We start from the raw sequence: 19,473 nt of genomic DNA on the forward strand, positions 1-19,473 counted from the left end.
ATCCATTGAAAATAATGCCTCGGTTTACACAATTGTTAATAATTTTTTTCGCAATGCAAAGTGTACGTCGGCGCTGATTTTTTAAATGCAAATGCCAGCCTTTTTTTTTCTTCACTATAGTTCACAAGCTTATCTATCACTTTCCCCGAATTTACAGAAAACGTTGTATCTTTTAATATTCCTTTAGGGATATAAACGCAAAGAAAACTTTCTCTTTTAGCTGGGGGAAGTGACAGCTGAATTTCTGAGCTATAGTGAAAAAAAAAAACGTGACACTTACATTTAAAATAAAAACCGGCACCACAATAACTAAAAAAAGGCGTGGGGTCCCCCCTCCTATCTACACCAAGCCCTTCGGGTCTGGTATGGATTTAGAGGGGAACTTCCATGCCAAAATTAAAAAAAATGGCCCGGCAGGTCAGGAAAGGGGGGGATGAGCGAGCGCCCCCCCCTCCTGAACCATACCAGGCCCCATGCCCTCAACATGGGGGGGGTGCTTTGGGGCAGGGGGGCTCCCCCCAAAGCACCTTGTCCCCATGTTGATGGGGACAAGGGCCTCTTCCCCACAACCCTGGCTGGTGGTTGTGGGGGTCTGTGGGCAGGGGGCTTATCGGAATATGGAAGCCCCCTTTAACAAGAGGGCCCCCAGATCCCGCCCCCCCTACGTGAATGAGTATGGGGTACATGGTACCGCTACTCATTCACAAAAAAACAAAAACTGTAGTGTAAAAAAAGACAGGACATGGTCTTTGACAAGTCCTTTAATAAAAGCAAAATCTAAAAGAATGTCCCCCGAAGTAGATCCAACATGAATCACGGTGTAAAGCGCCGCCGACCCGATAAAAGAAAAAAAAAAAAGGTTCTGTTCCCGACGATGGCTGCCCAGCCCTCTGATGTTGGTAGGGTGACAGCTCTTAAATATGTAAGGGGCGGGGCCACCCAGGGACATCACACATGTGACCTCACCCCATGTGACATCATTGATGTCACATGGGGCGGGGTCACTCAGATGATGTTCCCGGGTGGCCCCGCCCCTTACATATTTAAGAGCTGTCAACCAAGCTCACAGCAGAGGGCTGGGCAGCCATCGTTGGGAACGGAATATTTTTTTTTCCTTTTTCGGGTCGCGGGCAGCGGTCTTCGTTATTGACGTTTGATCTACTTGGGGGTGCTGTCAGGGATCCCAGATCTTTCCGTTGCGCACGGGTCTGCGCATGTGCGGTATGCCAGGCCGCACTAGCATGCGAGCATTAGGACCTGGGCACCCGCAATGGCAGCAGCGCTCGCGCATGCGCACTCGCGATCTGGACATGTACCTGGCACCAATGAGGGCGCAGGGCGCCCTATTTAAACAGGTCAGGTCTGTGCACTAGTTGCCGTATGGTCTTACCTGTATCCTGTGTTTCCTGAAGTAGATTGCCTTGTTGCCGACCCTGCCTGACCTTGATTCGCTGACTGTCTCCTGCTCTGATCCTTGGCTTGTCTGACCATTCTCCTGTCTAATCCTGCACGTTTTGATCTCCTGTTACCGAACCCGGCTTGTGACCAGTTTATTCTTCTGTCTACTGTGTTGTACCTTTCTGCCTCCACCGCTACCGACCCGGCCTGCCCGACTCTGCTCTCTCTACCTCCTTACATCAGGCTCTCGCCTGCTATACACCTATGGCAAGTGCTTCTACCACAGCTGAGTGCACCCAGGGGCCTGCTCCAAGTCCATCCCCACCATCAGAGGCCCTGGTGAACAAGCAGGTCGGGGCTTAGATTCCGCGACTTGGGGAATTCCGGTCTGTGGAACGCTAGAGGCTACCGCCGGCAGGTCCATAACAGGGGCATTCTTTTAGATTTTTCTTTTATTAAAGGACTTGTCTGTGTCCTGTCTTTTTTTACACTACACTTTTTGTTTTTTTGAATGTGTAGCGGTATCATGTACCCCATACTCATTCACGTGGGGGGGTGCCAGGATCTGGGGGCCCTCTTGTTAAAGGGGGCTTCCAGATTCTAAGTCCCCTGCCCGCAGACCCCCACAACCACCGGTCAGGGTTGTGAGGAAGATGTTCTTCTCCCCATCAACATGGCGACAAGGTGCTTTGGGGGGGAGCCCCCCTTGCCCCAAATCACCCCCCCATGTTGAGAGCATGAGGCCTGGTATGGTTTAGGAGGGGGGGGGCACTCGCTCGCCCCCCCTTTCCTGACCTGCCGGGCTGCATGCTCGGATCAGGATCTGGTATGGATTTTGGGGGGGACCCCAAGCCATTTTTTCTTTTTTTATTCTGGCGTGGGGTTACCCCTTAAGAGCCATACCAGACCTGAAGGGCTTGGTATGGATGGGAGGGGTATCCCACACCGTTTTTTATATTTTTTTTAATTGCAGACCTTTATTTTTAGAGTCAGCTGTCAAAATATATATTACCTAGACCTTCGAAATATGTAAAACCATTACAGAAATAATTATAAAGGATAAGAAACAAAAACAGAATCAATAGAACTAAGGAAATCAAATTAGAATACATAAAGATATGCCTAGCTACAAATAGTGCTGTTTGTTAAACACAGTAGACGCGATCGAGTGCCGTCTGTCAGAGGACTCCACACAGAGATTTACTATTAAACAATCTAACGTCTAAAAAGAAAGCGCCCACGGCAGACGGCTAAAATGTGTTCTGCAAATGAAGGAGGACCGAGGGCTGGGCCCACAGATTCAGAGGGTACACAATGCCACACACACACAGACATCGGTTCTTTTACAACAATTACGTTTACTGAACAGTTATAGTGAACAAGTAGTTGAGCATACATAAACAGAATGATAACAGCGTATATCCATACAGTAAGAATTATACTGTCTAACACTAACCCCGTACTTGCGGACTTTTCCCCAATGTCCAGAAAGCAGCCTGGCTGCGCCTGAATGTTCCTGAGCAAGATATAACGTTGGGGTGCACCCTATGTATTGCGCAATACTATTTGTAATCCAAAGGAAAGTGGAGAATGTCTCTTGTAGCTTTCTGGTATATCCAAAATGTCACTGAACACGTGTGGTGCGATGTGCTGCGGCCAAGCCACACTTACAGTTCCTTGGCAGGCTCCTGGTGCTTTCTCCTGATCCACTGGTCCACTCCAGAAGTGGACAATACAGTCACTTGTTTCCCGGTCTCGTCGCGGTGAATCTTCCCTAGGTGCCGTCGCCAGACTCCACTGTGAGCCATAAATCCTCTTCCAGGCGCCACACAGATTCTCCAGACATCCTCAGCATACACCAGCCAGACACAGACTCCCTGTCACTTCCTGCTCTTCCTGCATTTACAGTTCACTATGATCCTTCTAAGGGTTCTACTCAGCCCCTAAATTAGCATTAATTAAACTTTCTAAGGTAAAAAAGCATTAGTCTTGTCTTAGTAAACTTCAATGCAAAATCGATTCTTGTACTTTGCTGCCATCTACTGACCAAAGAGCATATTGCAGGCATATTACAGTTTAACATTGCACATCAGTATTTATCCATGCCTCACACCCTTACACAGATGCGCATTTATATCCATGCACAGACGCTGGAAAAGCGTCTAGTTCTTGACTGTCATAAATTCCTTTGAAAAACTATTTTTTACACATTTAAAAATTTTTTTAAAATGTAAGATATTGTGAAGTCCCGATATTTGTGAAAGCAAATTTCAATGTGAACATGCTCTACAGGCTCCAGAAACAAAAAAATACTTAAAGCATATTTTTTAAACTCAAAGTTAGTTATAAATTTAGGCCAAAATGTATTCTGCTACATGTTTTTGGTAAAAAAAATCCCAATAAGTGTATATTGATTGCTTTTTGTGAAAGTTATAGCGTCTACAAACTATGGTATAGATACTGCAATTTATGACATTTTTTGCTATACAGCGCTGCGCTAGTTTAACGGACAATTGCGCGATCACGCAATACGGTACATAAATGAAATTTATGTCCTTTTTTTAACACAAATAGAGCATTCTTTTGGTAGTATTTGATCACATGTGCACTTTTTATTTTTGGCGCTATAACCAAAAAAGTATTGAAGAAAAAAATGTATTTTTGAAAAAAAATATTTTCTCATTTTGGTCATAAAAAATATCTAAAAAAACTAAAATTTCGTCATAAATTTAGGCCAAAATGTATTCTGCTACATGTTTTTGGTTAAAAAAATCCCAATAAGTGTATATTAATTGCTTTTTGTGAAAGTTACAGCGTCTACAAACTATGGTATAGATAATGGAATTTACACAGCTTTCACTTTCTGACTGCTTATCAGATTTCTTGAGGTGCTAAAATACCAGGATAGTACAAACACCCTCAAATGACCCCTTTTCGGAAATTAGACACCCTAAGCTATCTGCTGAGAGGCATATTGAGTCCATGGAAGATTTATTTTTTTCCACAAGTTTCTGGAAAATGACAAAAACTTTTTTTTTTTTTTACACAAAGTTGTCATTTAAATGATTTATTTCTCGCACAAGCCATGGGTATATGTGGAATTACACCCCAAAATACATTCTGCTACTTCTACTGAGTATGGGGATACCACATGTGTGAGACTTTTTGGGAGCCTAACCACATACAGGAGCCTGAAATCCAATGACCACTTTGAAAGCCTGAAAGGTGCGTAACTTCCTCATTTCACTTCCTCAATACCTATCACAGTTTCAAAGGCCCTGACATGCCAGGATAGCCCCAAACCCCCCCAAATGACCCCTTTCTGGAAAGTAGACACCCCAAGGAATTTAAAAAGAGGCATAGTGAGTATTTTGCAGATCTCATTTTTTCTCACAAGGTTTTGAAATATAAAAAAAATAGAAAAAATAAGTTTTTGTTTTTTTTCTTCATCTTCCAAAACCTTGTGGCAACAAATGAGATCTGCAAAGTACTTACCGTGCTTTTTATCAAATTCCTTGGGGCGTCTACTTTTCAAAAAGGGCTAATTTGGGGGGGTTAGGTGCTATCTTGTCACTTCAGGGCCTCCGAAACTGTGATAGGTAGTCTGGAAGTGTAATGAGGAAATAAAGCCCTTTAAAAGCCTGAAGTTGCTTATTGGATTTTGGGGTCCTGTACTTGGCTAGACTGCCAAAAAGTCTCTCACATGTGGTACCCCATACTCAGAAGTAGCAAACTGTATTTTGTGGAGATAGTTTGGGGTGACTACTTTCCAAAAAGGGGTCTTTTTGGGGGGTGGGGGCATTTTTTGCCCAGCATTAGAAGTTTATGCCACACATCATTCACTCTTCTAACCACCTGAAGACCAATAATCCTAAATAAAAAGGTATGCGCTAATAACAAACTTATACAAAAGTGTATATCATAATTCAAAAAACAGTGTTTTAAATAAATAATTATAGTGTCCAAACATAAATACCGCCCCTTGATGACGTCGGTGTGACGAAACCGGTTGGGCGTAGCCTACTTGATGTGGACGTTAGAGAGCCTTGCTGTTCTGTGCTGTATGGGAGAGATCCGCGGTGAGCGGTAACTGTATCTCAACCCTTTTTTGCGATTGAAGCTGGTGTCTGTTGGACACCTTGTTTGTTAGTTTCCTTATACCGTTTTTATTAAAGAGATAAATGAAAAAAACGTATTGCACCATTATGTTCTCTTTTTTGTCCCTGAGTGTACTGCATGCTCTCATGGAGGTATGAGAAAGAGTGGAGAAGTTCATCATAAGAGCTTGGGCTGCAAAGTTGTTTGTCTGTGATTATTATTATCTGGAAGTATCTGAAACATCACCATATCTATTTGGACATCGGGTTCATTGCTCCCAGAACACAAGCGCTGTTGCTGGTTTATAATCTGACCAGCCATTAGCTCTGGTGAGTTCATTTAATCTCCTTTGGTGGTGGATTTTTCACAATTGATTCAAGTCACTGAAGATATATATATATTTTTTGGACACTAATTTATGTTTGGACACTATAATTATTTATTTAAAACACTGTTTTTTGAATTATGATATACACTTTTGTATAAGTTTGTTATTAGCGCATACCTTTTTATTTAGGATTATTGTTACCAAAATTTATTTTGGGTGGGATATGCTGCTGACATTTTGATGTTTTTTGTAAGTGGCGCTTTTTTCTTTTTTAATTTGGCACCTGAAGACCAAGCCTTTTTGTTCACATGAAAAAAATCTGTATTTTTTGCTAGGAAATTAATTTAAACCCCCAAACATTATATATTTTTTTTTAAAGCAGACACCCTAGTGAATAAAATGGTGGGTACTAAAATTTTTTATGGCACATAGTACTCGCGCAGCGATTTTTCAAAAGCAATTTTTTTTAAAAAAAATACTTTTTTTACTTTTAATGTACAAAAACACAATATATTGGCCAATTATTTGGTAAAATATAAAGGATAATGGTATGCCGAGTAAATAGATACCAAACATGACATGCTTTAAAACTGCGCATGCCCCGTTCAATGGCGACAAACTGCAAACATTTTTAATATCCATGGGCAGCGCTTTAAAAGCCACCATTTTAGATTTACAGAGGAGGTCTAGTGTTAGAATTACTGCCCTTGATCTGACGTTCACGGCAATACCTCACATGCATGGTGCAACCGCTGTTTACATAACGGCACAGGGTCAAGGCTTGTGCACACAGGTGTGCGCGCATGGGAGGGGCAATTTTTTTTTTTTTTTTTTTTTAGTTATTTTGATTTTTTTAAAATTATTTTTACATTGTACCTTTCATTTTTTTTATCACTTTTAGTGCTATTACAGGGGATGCAAATAACCCCTATAACTTCAATGGGCATTGTCATATTCTTTTTTGAGAACTCTGGGGTCTATCAGACTCTAGATATCTCCTCTGCCCTTACATTATCTAATCAAACCAAAATCTGTGTGATCAGATGCTTTCCCAATTTACAAATGACGCTGTTTATATCCTGCGAAACTGAAGTGATGAAATGCTTGTAGCTTCCAAATTCTTAGACTAAAGAGATGATTGGCACCATTCTGGTCTCCAATCAGCTCTATGGTCAGCTGGGAGAAACACCGGCTGCATTCTCAGGTTCCCCTGATGGCACAGACTGCCCGAGAAGGCCGCGGGGGAGGGGGGACATCATCTCCCACTGCTTGTAAAAGCAATCTTGCAGCTAATTAGCCACTAAGATTGCTTTTACATGAAAGCCAATCACCGGCTGAAAAAAACGATACCAGGATGATGCCTGCAGCTGTAGGCATCATCCTGGTATAACCATTCAAATCCAGTGATGTACCAGTACATCGCTGGTCCTTGTTGGGTGTATATGCTATGTTCTTTTTTTTTTTTGTATGCAGCCAGTGGACTGAATGAAAAAATGAGAAGAAATCTCTGCCAGAAAAAGTGTGTGGTATGCCCACCATTAGAATATACCGCCCTGCATCCACCCACTTCTAATGGTGGGCACACACTAGGTCACACTTTGCCACAAGTGCCAGTTCCAAGATTGAATAAATGTCTAAATAGTGGCACGCTTGAATAAAAAGTGTCCAAGTATAAGTGGTACCCCATATGGAGAAATGATGACACCAAGTCCCAAACTATCTTGCCACTGCTCCCCATGTAGTCTGGGCATCCGGGCGGGCTCCACGTGACTATCTTTTCCCTCGTAAATCCGAAACTTATAAGTATAGCCTGTTGTCCTCTCACAGGTCTTCTACATCTTGACCCCATATCTGGCACGCTTGCTGGGGAGAAATTGTTTGAATGCAAGGCGGCCAGAAAAATTAATAAGGGACTCTTCAACGCAGATGTTTTGCTGGGGAGTATAGATATCTGCAAATTTTAGGTTAAGGTGATTTGCGAGGGGCGGAATTTTGTGGAGCCGGTCAAATTCAGGGTTACCCCGAGGATGACAGAGTGTATTGTTGCTGAAATGCATAAAACACATTATACTCTCATATCTAAGCCTGGCCATGGCAGCAGAGAACACAGGCATATGATGAATCGGGTCTGCGGACCAATAAAACCACAATTCATTTCTTTTAGTAATGCCCATGTTGAGGGTTAGGCCCCAAAAAAATGTAAATTTGAAAACCATAATGAGTTTCCATGCGAATGGTCTGGCAAGGTTTGAATTTGGGTTGGCGGCGATACTGGTACTCGCCAGTTCACCAAAAGGTAGCGCGGCACTAGTACTGGCACTCTGCTGCATATGAGAGTCATCAAAATTTACCGGGAAGTGCTAACAGAGATCAGGCCTGATTCTGCGAACACTGCGGTTTTGTGTGCAATGTATCAAGTGTCAGTGACCTACTGACACTGCACTTGCTGGGGGAGAAGGGGGGGGTAAGCGTAGGGGCTAAATGCAGGTGTTGGCAGGTGCCGGGGGCTGATCCCGCTAACGCTGCGTTTTTGGGGATGCTATACTAATGTGAACGCTGGTATAGTGCTGACCTGATCAAAGATATTGACCCGTTCAGACACTATACTAGCAATGGAGGTTTATTGTGCATGAGCGTGCTCCTGGCAATCAAGGGGTTAAATGTGATGACTGGTGTACTGACGGGCAATCTGACGCTATCTGGGAGCGCAAATCACGTATATATATATATATGTGTGATTTTGCGTACCCATGCCGCCCTGTAGCAGTATTTCTGCTGTAGGGTGGTCAGGAAGCGGTTACAGAAGAGGTTTGTGTTACGGCGCTGCGTTACTTTAACTGACAATTGCGCGGTCATGCAACACTGCACCCAAATTAAATTTACATCCTTTTTTTCCCACAAATTTAGCTTTCTTTCGGTGGTATTTGATCGCCTGTGCGTTTTTAATTTTTTGCGCTATAAAAAAAAAGGCTGACAATTTTGAGAAAAAAAAAACATATTTTGGACTTTTTGCTATAAAACATGTCCAGTAAAAAAAATTAAAAAATCTAATTTTGTCACAAATTTCATCCAAAATGCATTCTGCGACATGTCTCTGCTAAAAAAAAATCCCAATACGTGTAAATTAATTGGTTTACATGAAAGTTATAGCGTTTACAAATGGCAGGAAAGATACTGGGTTTTTTAAATTTTTTTTATCCTAATAATGGCGGCAATCAGCGACATATGGCGGCGATGAGCGATTTATGGCAGGACTGCGGCGGACATTTTGACACTGGGGGGGAACTGACTTGGGGTCACTGACATCCCTAGTGACACCAATACAGTGATCAGTGAAAAAAAAACCCACTGACACTGTACTAATGTCACTGGGGAGGAAGGGGTTAACATTTTTAGTGTTAACTGTGTGAGGGGAGTGTTTTACCAGGGGGCGGGGGGGGGGGGGGTGCTGGATGGGGACAGGCTGATCGAGAGAGAAACTCTTCTCTCCCTCTTCAGCTTGTCAGGGGCTGACAGGCAACTGTCAGCGATCACCGCTAATCGCGGGGAAACGGCCGGTAATGACCAGCGGAGACCCGCTGCTGACACCTGCGGGACAGGTAGGGCGGGCGCGCGCCCCCTACCTGTTTTGCAAAACCACGTTTTAAAACGTGGTTTTGCGCAGCTGTGCCGACCTGCAAATGTACTAATGCAGTGGCTGGGGCTGAAGAAGTTAAAGGATTTTGAAAGCAACCATATCCCACTTTACCAGATATGTTGCCTTGCCCTTTTTAAAGTGTAATAAAGTCTTCCTGATTGTTTAAGAAAAAAAAAGTGCTCCGTGTAGCTTTAAGTCATAATGTACTTGTATGCACTGCATGCTTTTACATTATTACAAACCTACCCTTAATGGAGCTCTCCAGCGCTGCACTTTCATAGCTCTCCCAGGTCTCCAGGACTTTCGTCTTCTCTTGGTCTTCCGAGTTTTGTATCTTCGGCTGTTTGAACGGCCGAGCTGAAGTGACGTCACTCCCATGCATGCGAACAGGAGTCACATCACAGATAGCGGACTGTAAACTTGGTCTGAGCCGTGCATATGTGGTTTATATCACATTACCTGCTGACAGGAGGGGGGGGACATTTATGACACAAGAGAATCTTCTGTTATACAATCCCTCTCTGTCAGCGGGTTTTATGATTCTGGACTTTACTACCACTTTAACCTTCTGGTCAGAGGCGGCATAGAATTGATTGAAGCCAAATGCCAACTTAGTATGATACAAAGCACAGAAAGAATCAGCCTGTACTCTTCCTGTGAGGTACACTAGAGTCACGATACTTACCCTGACATCTAGTAATAGTTGTCGGCACACACCAGGTACACAATAAAAAACAACTTCTGTTGGAAAACTGATAAAACACTGCAAGGCATTTTGTATTTTGTGCCCTTTCCTGAAACTCTACAATCAATATGACTTGCCAGATCCAGGATCAAGACACATTATATAAAATAGCTGGGCTTGGCTGAGTCTACCCTAGATTGACTTCCCCACTCCTATTTACCCCAGACTGACCCCTCCACTGCCACTATACCCCAGACTTATTCCTTGACCTCCCTCTACCCCAGACTGATCCCTCCACCCCCCCCCCATCTACCCCAGACTGACCCCCACCCCAAACTATCGCAGACTGAACCCCCAACCCCATTTACCTCAGACTTACACCCTCCTTATCTACCCCTGACAGACCCCCCCACCACCCTCTATCACAGTGTGATCCCACTGAGCCCCTACCCTCATCTACCCCAGACTGACCCCCCTCCACCCCCACAGAACTCTTAAGCACCCTTTACCCCTGACTGACCCTCCCCCACCCCCCTCTACCGCAGACTGGACCCCTACCCCCCACCTACCCCTGACTTACCCCACCCACACAAATCTAACCCAGACTCATCCCCCTCCTAACCCAGACTGATCCCCTCCACCCCCATTTACCCAGACTGACCCTCTCTGCCCCACCTACCCCAGAATGACCCTCTCCACCCCCATCTACCCAAGACTGAAACCCTTTACCCCATCTACCCCAGACAACCCCCTCTACCCCAGACTAACTCCCTCCACCTCTGTCTAACCCAGACTGACTCCCTCCACCCAATCTACCCCAGCCTGACCCCCTCAACCCCCACTTTACTCCAGACTGACCCCCCACCTATCTCAGACAGAACTCTTAACCACCCTCTACCCCAGACTGACCCTCCCCTACCCACCACAGACTGGAACCCTCCCCCCTATCTACCCCACCCACACAAATCTAACCCAGACTCATCCCCCACCTACCCCAGATTGTCCCCCTCTACCCCCATTTACCCAGACTGACCCTCTCCACCGTCACTATACCCTAGACTGATTCCTTCACCTCTCTCTACCCCAAACGGATCTCTCCACCCCTATTTACCCTAGACTTACCCCCCCACCCCAGATTAACCCCCCCACCCCCATCTACCTCATACTGACCCCCCCACCCCCATCTACCTCAGACTTGTACCCCCATCCTTATCTACCCCTGACAGACCCCCCTTCCACAGTGTGATACCACTAACCCCCACCCCCATTTATCCCAGACATCTACCCCCATCCCCATTTTACCCAGAATGACTCACCTACCCTAAACTTACCCCACCCATCTCATCCCCAGACTGACCCACCCCCATTTACCCGAGGCTAACCCCCTCCCAGACCCCCATCTACCCCAGGCAGACCTACCCCCCAGACCGCCATGTACCGCAGACTTACCACCCACAACCTTCTAGCACTGTCTCGGTCTGAAATGCCTTGCAGTGACTTATGTTTTCCATAAGCTACAACCTGGTGTGTATGGCTTTATTTCATCTTCATCATGGCTCGCCATTCGTCACTGACAAAGGAAAAGCCATTAAAAAGCTTTTGTTCCTCAGCTGTAATAGGTTCATAAGGTTCTTCTTCTTCGTCCATGTCATTCATTAGGTCTTCCAGCTTTATCGTCTGTCTTGTCATGTCTCTGAAGCCCTGTAAAAGAGAAAGCAATGAGACCCACTATTCAATGAAATGCCTCTATGACTTATGGGAACAATTTCCCCCTGTATGTAACCAAGTTCATAGGGCTGTGAGATATTAGATATCAGTCACCACTATGCATAAGAAAGGATATGGATTTTCCAATATTAGAATTGTGCAAACTCACTTCCACTCTATCCAAAACTAAAAAAAAAGGTTTGCCTTTTAGTTTTACTAAGGTGTAATTCCAGGCTATATATATACTTTTTGTTTTCAGGCCATTCACATAATCTGGCTCCCCTGTGTCAGCCAGCGGTGGCTGCAGGGGAGAGGAGTGAGCACAACAAAGGTTGTGTCATATAAGCCTATGTGTGATGTCACCACTTCCAGGCATTCCAGCCATTGTCAGAGCTCTTTCCTCTCCTTTGTATCCACTGCTGGCTGACACAAAGAAGTCGGATCACCTGACCTGACTGGAAAAGCCTGAAAATAGGCAAGTATGTACATCTTTTTTTTTTACATAGGTTAGTCAACATAGATATTAGGGGGAGTAGACATTTTTATGATTAGTTAGGTTTTTAGCCTGGAAGTCTACTTGAAGCACAATGATACTTTGTCTCACAAACTTCATTTTTTCTGAACACACACACACACACACACACACACACAGACACCTCAAAGTCTTTACTTACCTTCCGACGTATGAAAAAAGGAGGGCGTGCCTCCCCCGCTTCCAGTTCCTTCCAGTTTATGCCATTAAAAAATGGGTGATCTTGTATGTTGGCAACATGTTCTTTGCGCTGTTGTGGATCTTTGCACATGAGCTGTAGGCGAAAAAACAGAAAAACATAAGATGATTGTTATGGCACAGAATTGCTAAAAAGTCTATTTATAAAGACCTGAGACTTCCACTCTCCACACATCACAAGAAATACTCCCCACGGTGCTGGCAATTTATGTCCTAGCAATAAAAAGCAGAACGTAATGAGGAGTCTGTGATGGGTTCTCTGCATAATGCTGCAAAGAATGCTTGGTCTCATAGATGGAGAGTGATGTCACATGATGTTTCAAGGTCATGTGACAGGTTTTTGCCACCACCTTGCACACTTTTTTTTTTACAATCAGCATGAATGTGCTTCACTTTTTTCAGAGTCCCAAAGCAAATCAAGTTCAAATCACATTCATAAAGCACACTGGCTCCTTGGCTGAGCCTATAAGTGTACTTTCCCTGTCCCGCTGGGACTGTGTCACTACGTACCTTTTCCAGAAAATCCTTGAAGTTGGGGTCAGTGGGGTGCCGGAAGAATGGCACACCATCTATTATTGTTCTCGGATCACAGGCAATGCCACGGAAGGGATAATCTTTAAGGGCAGCTCTAAATAGTAAAACCCCCAACGCAAAGTAATCCGCAGCTCCATCATATGGCTTTTCGGAAAGCATCTGTGGGAAAATCGGAGAGAGAGAGAAATTAGGATCATATTGACAAAGCAGACTGGAAAGCAGAAGCATCATTTTGAACAAGGCTCCACCCAGACATTTCATTTTTAAATGTATAACTTCGTTATTTTAGCAGCATCCGACCTCTATGTATAACACAGACAAACTAGCCTTTGCACACCATCCAGTTTCACTGTCTGTACACACAGAGCTACAAGGAATATTCGCTGCCCCTTGCCAAATTGACAAGAGTGATTTTTATCCTGACAGATTCTTATTAAGAAGACTGAATGAGAATCGCATTAAAGAGAATCTGTCACCATGGAATAAACCTGTCCTAGCTGAAACTTCTTTTCAGTGCTGAAGGCTGTGATTGTTCAACCTCCAAAAGTGATGCTAGCTCCTGGGCAGGCCACAACATCAGGGCAGGCCACATATAGGGACTTGCCAGCTATGGAACTAGCACTGCTGCTGGGAGTCAGTGGCTTTCTTTAGTGCCAGATGAGACCCTCAGCTGAGACTGGTAAAGACCAAGCTGATAGATTATCTTTGTTCTAGTCAATAATTGTCCTATGTATATAGGTTCTCTATCATCTAGGCCTAATCTGGTGGATATTTGCTCATTATGTTCTATTTAATTCAGGCTTAATTTGGTCTACAATGTCTCTGTGTATACAGATTTTCTTTAAAGTTGGACAGGCCCAGTCTGGTCTTTTATTGCCATGTGTATACAGGCTTCTACAGGATTATTATGCTAGACAATTGCCCTGGGCACATTGGAAAAGTCAATTAATGTTCTTTTACTCACCTCTGGGGATGCATGAAGCGAGTGTCCACGGTCTTCTGTCACCATGTTGGATCCAAACACGTTGGTTGCTGACACACCGTAGTCGGCAATTTTTACATGACCGGTGCCATCTACAAGAATGTTATCAATCTTCAGGTCTCTGTAGAGAAAAAAGAAAAAAAAAAAAAGTCAGATTTGCATTTCAGACAATTTTCCCCCTTTAACCCATATATCCCAATATTACTGATCCATAGAAGGATCAACAATCACAAAGCTCCATTTTCTAGCACTGCCCATACACATTACGATCCGATCCAGGAAACCATTAGTTTGTTTGATGACCTAACTGCAGTAAATGAGCTGTACTGGAAGATGAACGGGTAAGTGTACGCTCACCATTGTCCTTTCCACAAACTGGCTTTGATAGCAGTTTTGTTGTTGAGGTGGAGGGAGGGGAGCAGCGAATTGTAAAATGATTTAAGAATGTATTAAAGTAATTACCTGTGCACTACTCCTCTGGAATGCAGGTGCTTCAGACCACACAGGAGCTCCGCGGACAGAATTCTGATCATGGAGAGGTCAGCTGGCTTCAAGTTGTTTGCTATGCCCAAGGTTTCAAATGCGTCATACACATCTCCTCCTCTCAGATAGTCCATAACATAGAATAGGTAATCCTGGGGAAAGGAATATAGACAGGTTAGTGAATTAATTTTAGTTAAAAGGTCCAAATGAAAATAACATGTTATATTTTTCTACCAAAACACACTGCATGACATCTATCCATCCCATGTAGGCTATCTTCACTCCATGTACAGCTGTAGGTGACACCATTATATAATTTGTTATAGCATCTCGCTTTCAGGCAGTTGCTGTAACTACTGGATGGTTCCCTGAATAAAGCATACATGTACTAAACTTATAAGCATTGTACATTTCTTGGTAGCTTGTTTCTGGTGTCTTCTACATCTGCTTAATCTCATCATTATCAGCTTAATCTATTATTATCATCAAGCAATGTTTGTGCTCCTATATGTTACATTTATATATATACGCTATTCATACGATAATTCTGTCTTTTTAACTTTTCCAAAATTAGACTTACCTCTGTCTGAAAGGCAGCATAGGCATGGCTGCAGAAAGGACTGCCCTCTGCCATCTCCAGGGCTTGGCGTTCATTGAGGACTGTGTCTGGGTTGTCATCAATTGGATTCCTCTTGTGGACCATCTTCACGGCCACCAGTCTTCCGCTGTCACGGTGTGTTGCCAGCACCACCTGTAGGAGAGAAACAGTTAGTACATCATTTTTTCCATGTGCTCTATATATAACATCATTGCTGGACCTTCCTCATGTTCAATGCTTAATTATCTTTCTTTTCCCCCTTCTTCTGACCTGTTGGTTTTGCCATCTGCAGAAATATGACCAACTGCCATTTGTGTCCTGTATACACAGACAGCCTCCGTCCTCCTTATTCAACCCACCAGGCTGATTCTTAAGCGTTGTAACCCAGAGCAACCAATCAGAATTCACTCTGCAGAAGTCAGACAAGGTGCATTCTGACTGGTTGCTGCACTGGCAGGCATAATCTGACACTCCACATTAAAATTTTCCCTTGCAGTGGGGGTGGGGTTATTCTGCACATGGTGTACAGTCTTCAGTGAGGATGGTCATCTTGTGTCCCCCAGTGTTCAGTGTCCCCTTAGCAGTTATCTTTAATCACTTACCTTCCCATAGCCTCCCTCTCCAAGTATCTTGTGAAAGATGAAGTCCTCTGGACCCAGGAAAGTCTTTTCACGTTGTTCACTCTCTGTGCTGTGGATTGTCGTCGGTCCGGTAACTCCTAGAGAAAGAAAGACATTTAATTTATTACCCCGTCACCATACAAATCATGTTGCTGTACTTATGCCTATTGGTAATTGAAGGCTCCAAAACAGAAATAACTGCTAACAAGGAGTACAACAGACAAAAATCGCTTACTCCGGCTATAACTGATAATTCTGTTTTGCATTTAATCAGTTAAACAGATATCAAATCAATAACTAATTCTGCTGCCAACAAGGGAATCCAAAGCCTATTCAAACAGCGCCCGTCCCTGGTATACTTGGCATTTGACTGCCATCTCACCACTCTTCATGCCATGATTATAAATAAATAAAACACTCTTATTCAGAGAGTTACTGCCAGGGCGGGTAGAAATACTGTACAGAGCAGGAAGCTATTATACCTGTCAAAAGCAAGGGAGGGGTTATAACACAAACGTCCCTTTCCCAGTGACACCAACTCCCCTAATTTTTTATCCTGGCGTCATAAGGACAGGAAGCAAGGGGAAAGCTCCTCATTGGAACACGGAGAGCAATACAATACAGATGGGTTCTAACCCCTGTCTGCTCTCTCCAAAAAAAGCATGAAAAAAAACCTTTTTTGTCCATTAACGGTGACAGGAATCCTTTCACCTGAAGGTTCCCTTTCTGTATTTATCATCATGCTCTCGATACTGCTTTACAACAGAGGCATGCTGGGAGTGGGAGGGGTTAACCTGGGCCGGCCTACAGTTTGCCGTTTGACAGTGTCCTATCCATCTTAAGACCGCAGTATAAAACAACTGTATACAGGTGTTAATGCTACTGACAGCCTGTATCATGTATGTCAAGTTTTATTTTGGCCAGAGTTACACTTTAACATTTCTAAATCCTCCCTATAACAAAGTAAATCTCTGCTGTTTGAATTCAGTTCTACTCTAATGTTGGAGTTGATGCAGAAATACCTTCCCCTCCCCCCTATATACTATATGAAAATCCATAATATTTACCTCCTTCATCTGTTCTTCCTTTCTTGGTCACAGGACACTCACATTCAGGCTCTTCATCAGATTTCCTCTTCTTGCCTCTCTGTCCTGTTTCTGTAGCGCTGTCATATCTGCGCTGGTTCCTCGCCGTCTCGCCATCTTCCTCTGAAGAGCCGTGTAGTGTCTCTCTAGCAGTATAATATCTGCTCGGCTTATCCTGATTCTGAGCATCTTCCTCTGAAGAGCTCTGTAATGTCTCTCTAGCAGTATAATATCTGCTGTGGTCCCTCGCCGTCTCGCCATCTTCCTCTGAAGAGCTCTGTACTGCCCTTTTCTTGGTCACAGGACTGTCACCGTCAGGCTCTTCATCAGATTTCCTCTTCTTTCCTCTCTGTTCTACAGAGCTCTGTCCTGTCTCTGTAGCGCGGTCATATTTGCTCTGCTTTCTCTGATCCTTGTCATCCTCCTCTGAAGAGCTGCAAGGCGTCCTTCTTTTCTTGGTCACAGGACTCTCACAGTCAGGCTCTTCATCAGATTTCCTTTTCCTGCCTTTCTGTTGTGCGGAGCTCTGTACTATCTCTGTAGCGTTGTCATTATTGCTGTGGTTCCATGGAGTCTCACCATAGTCCTCCACACAGGTCTGTACTACCTCTCTGGTCACATCAAGTACTTCCTCCTCCCTGCTCCGCTTTCTGGTGTTCACATCTGAATATTTAAATGTTGAACAACTGCTGATCTCATCTCGGTTGTCATCTTGCCTAGGTCGTGTCCGGGTGGTTGGAAAAAGAAGAGTCTTCCACCAACGCATGAATCTTGCCATTTTTTTTGTTGTATATACAACAGAATGAAATACTCTCTAGCTGTGGAATGAGACGATAAAAACGTGTCTACACTCTGCTGCGGCTAGTGAGAAATGACTGCCTACGCTCTGGAATGTAATGCTAGCCTTACTGTGTCACAGGCCCCGCCCACTCCACTGTGACTTTGGCCCCACCCACTCCACTGTGATGTTGGCCCCGCCCACTCCACTGTGACACTGGCCCCGCCCACCCCACTGTGATGTTGGCCCCGCCCACTCCACTGTGACATTGGCCCCACCCACTCCACTGTGCCTTTGGCCCCGCCCACTTCACGTGGAGCTAGACTCCGCTGTGACTTTGGCCCCGCCCACTGTGCCTGTGTTGCCACGGCAACCTTGTTTGCCACAAACAGCTGCATTTCCTCAAGTAGGATTTGCAGCACTTAGGAGAATTCTCCCTGGTGACAGCTATTATGCAAATTAGCAAAACTCAAATTCTGATTTATTACAGAAAATCAGACCGATGTCCACTCTAAGCAGACCCAGAATTAGGAAGTGGCAGAATCAGGTTTCCTTCATTTATAGATCAGGATATAACCTTGTAATAAATATGTCTCATCATGTGTGTCACCAAATATTAGATTTACTTTGTTATCAGATCCTGAATTCATAACTAAACCCTTCCATGTGCCATTCCTGCCAACCTTCTCTGACATATACTGTGGGGTTGTACATTCAAACACTATTCTGCATTATTACAGCTGTGACCTGTTCTGTGGCAGAATGTGTTTTGTAATGTGTGTCCTCCCTCTTAGATTGTAAGCTCTCAGGATCAGGGCCCTCTGATTCCTCTTGTACCAGATTGTATTGTAAGTGTAATGTCTGCCTTCCTTTTGTATAATAATAATGCGTGTTTTTCAGTCAATACATGTATATGGCTCTGACACATTCCATAGCATTGTACAGTCACATATTATAACTAATATAAATGCATATAGCTCTGATATATGCCATAGCATTGTACAACCACACACTATAATCTGGGGCATAGTTAACGGGACCCAAGGCCCCAACCACAGCATTCATCTCTGGTGCAGGTGCAGCATTTCAGTGCTAATAGGCATTCTAGAAATGTTTATTCACAGTGAAGTGTAGTAGGTCACCTCCATCACGTACCTACCTGTTCATTGTGAAAAGGCCAAGACTCGGATAGGTACTCAGTTAGGGAAGCCTACTTCCTATGTCTGGCAGCATGAAGAGAACTCTGTGCTCTGCAGTGGCAGTGTGTGGCCAGACTGGGGTACAGTGCCTGGTAGGTGACGGGCCCCTGGGCTGGAGGGGGACATATTACTGTCCTGTCTATCCTGCAGATGGTAAGATGTATCCAGTGTTGGATGCACGGCCCCAGAAACTCATGGACACACACTCAGCATTGTTCTCTACCCACGCTTGCACATTCAGCTCTCTCTTGCAGCTCAGCATTCTGTGAAAGTGATAGATGGCAGACTGCGCATTCATGGGTAGGGGACGTAGCTAAGTGTGGGGGGACAATCATATGAGCATCTGAAAAGTGATCATTAATATACAAAACAGAGCACAGCAATGTTAGCCTCTTACTGACCACATAACTCATATATAGTATTCAGTAATAAGGGCGGGCCTTCGTGACCACACACAATGCTCATACACATCCACGACGGCTGACATTTCTGTGCTCTGTGTCAGACAGCCCGTGGTCTCTAGTTATGATTGGGAGTTGGCAGGATGGACTCATCAGTACTCTGGGGAAAAGCCCCTTGGTATGTCTGCATGTGTGGCATCTCACAAAGTG

General features: G+C 44.2%; 2 protein-coding genes across 2 annotated transcripts; both read right to left on the reverse strand.

Annotated features, from left to right (window-relative positions):
- Positions 1 to 11,568: 11,568 nt before the first annotated feature.
- Positions 11,569 to 15,880, reverse strand: LOC149455951 (protein kinase C delta type-like). The gene is made up of 7 exons (XM_089685688.1): positions 15,783 to 15,880; positions 15,163 to 15,333; positions 14,562 to 14,734; positions 14,082 to 14,220; positions 13,094 to 13,276; positions 12,528 to 12,659; positions 11,569 to 11,847 (listed from the first exon to the last, which is right to left on the reverse strand). Exons 2-7 carry the CDS (start codon positions 15,283 to 15,285, stop codon positions 11,683 to 11,685), a joined length of 915 nt encoding a protein of 304 aa, XP_089541814.1. The 5' UTR covers positions 15,286 to 15,333; positions 15,783 to 15,880; the 3' UTR covers positions 11,569 to 11,682.
- LOC149455952 (uncharacterized) lies at positions 15,771 to 17,651 on the reverse strand. Its single transcript, XM_089685683.1, has 2 exons — positions 16,868 to 17,651; positions 15,771 to 15,898 (listed from the first exon to the last, which is right to left on the reverse strand). The coding sequence occupies exons 1-2, from the start codon at positions 17,649 to 17,651 to the stop codon at positions 15,771 to 15,773; spliced, it is 912 nt and encodes a 303-aa protein (XP_089541809.1).
- Positions 17,652 to 19,473: the final 1,822 nt, after the last annotated feature.

This window comes from Staurois parvus, unplaced genomic scaffold, assembly GCF_062004578.1.
Source record: "Staurois parvus isolate SC_StPar_1 unplaced genomic scaffold, SC_StPar_1.0 ptg000381l, whole genome shotgun sequence".
NCBI lineage: Eukaryota > Metazoa > Chordata > Amphibia > Anura > Ranidae > Staurois > Staurois parvus.

Bases quoted from the DNA above. Each gene is read 5' to 3' on its own strand.
- LOC149455951 (XM_089685688.1), bottom strand. From the start codon at position 15,285: ATGGTCCACAAGAGGAATCCAATTGATGACAACCCAGACACAGTCCTC. The intron at 14,221-14,561 runs GTAATTACTTTA...TTTTCTCTACAG, and splicing joins TCCAGAGGAGTAGTGCACAG to AGACCTGAAGATTGATAACA. The intron at 13,277-14,081 runs GTGAGTAAAAGA...ATTTTCCCACAG, and splicing joins CGCTTCATGCATCCCCAGAG to ATGCTTTCCGAAAAGCCATA.
- LOC149455952 (XM_089685683.1), bottom strand. From the start codon at position 17,651: ATGCGTTGGTGGAAGACTCTTCTTTTTCCAACCACCCGGACACGACCT. The intron at 15,899-16,867 runs GTAAATATTATG...TTCTTTCTCTAG, and splicing joins AGGAAGAACAGATGAAGGAG to GAGTTACCGGACCGACGACA.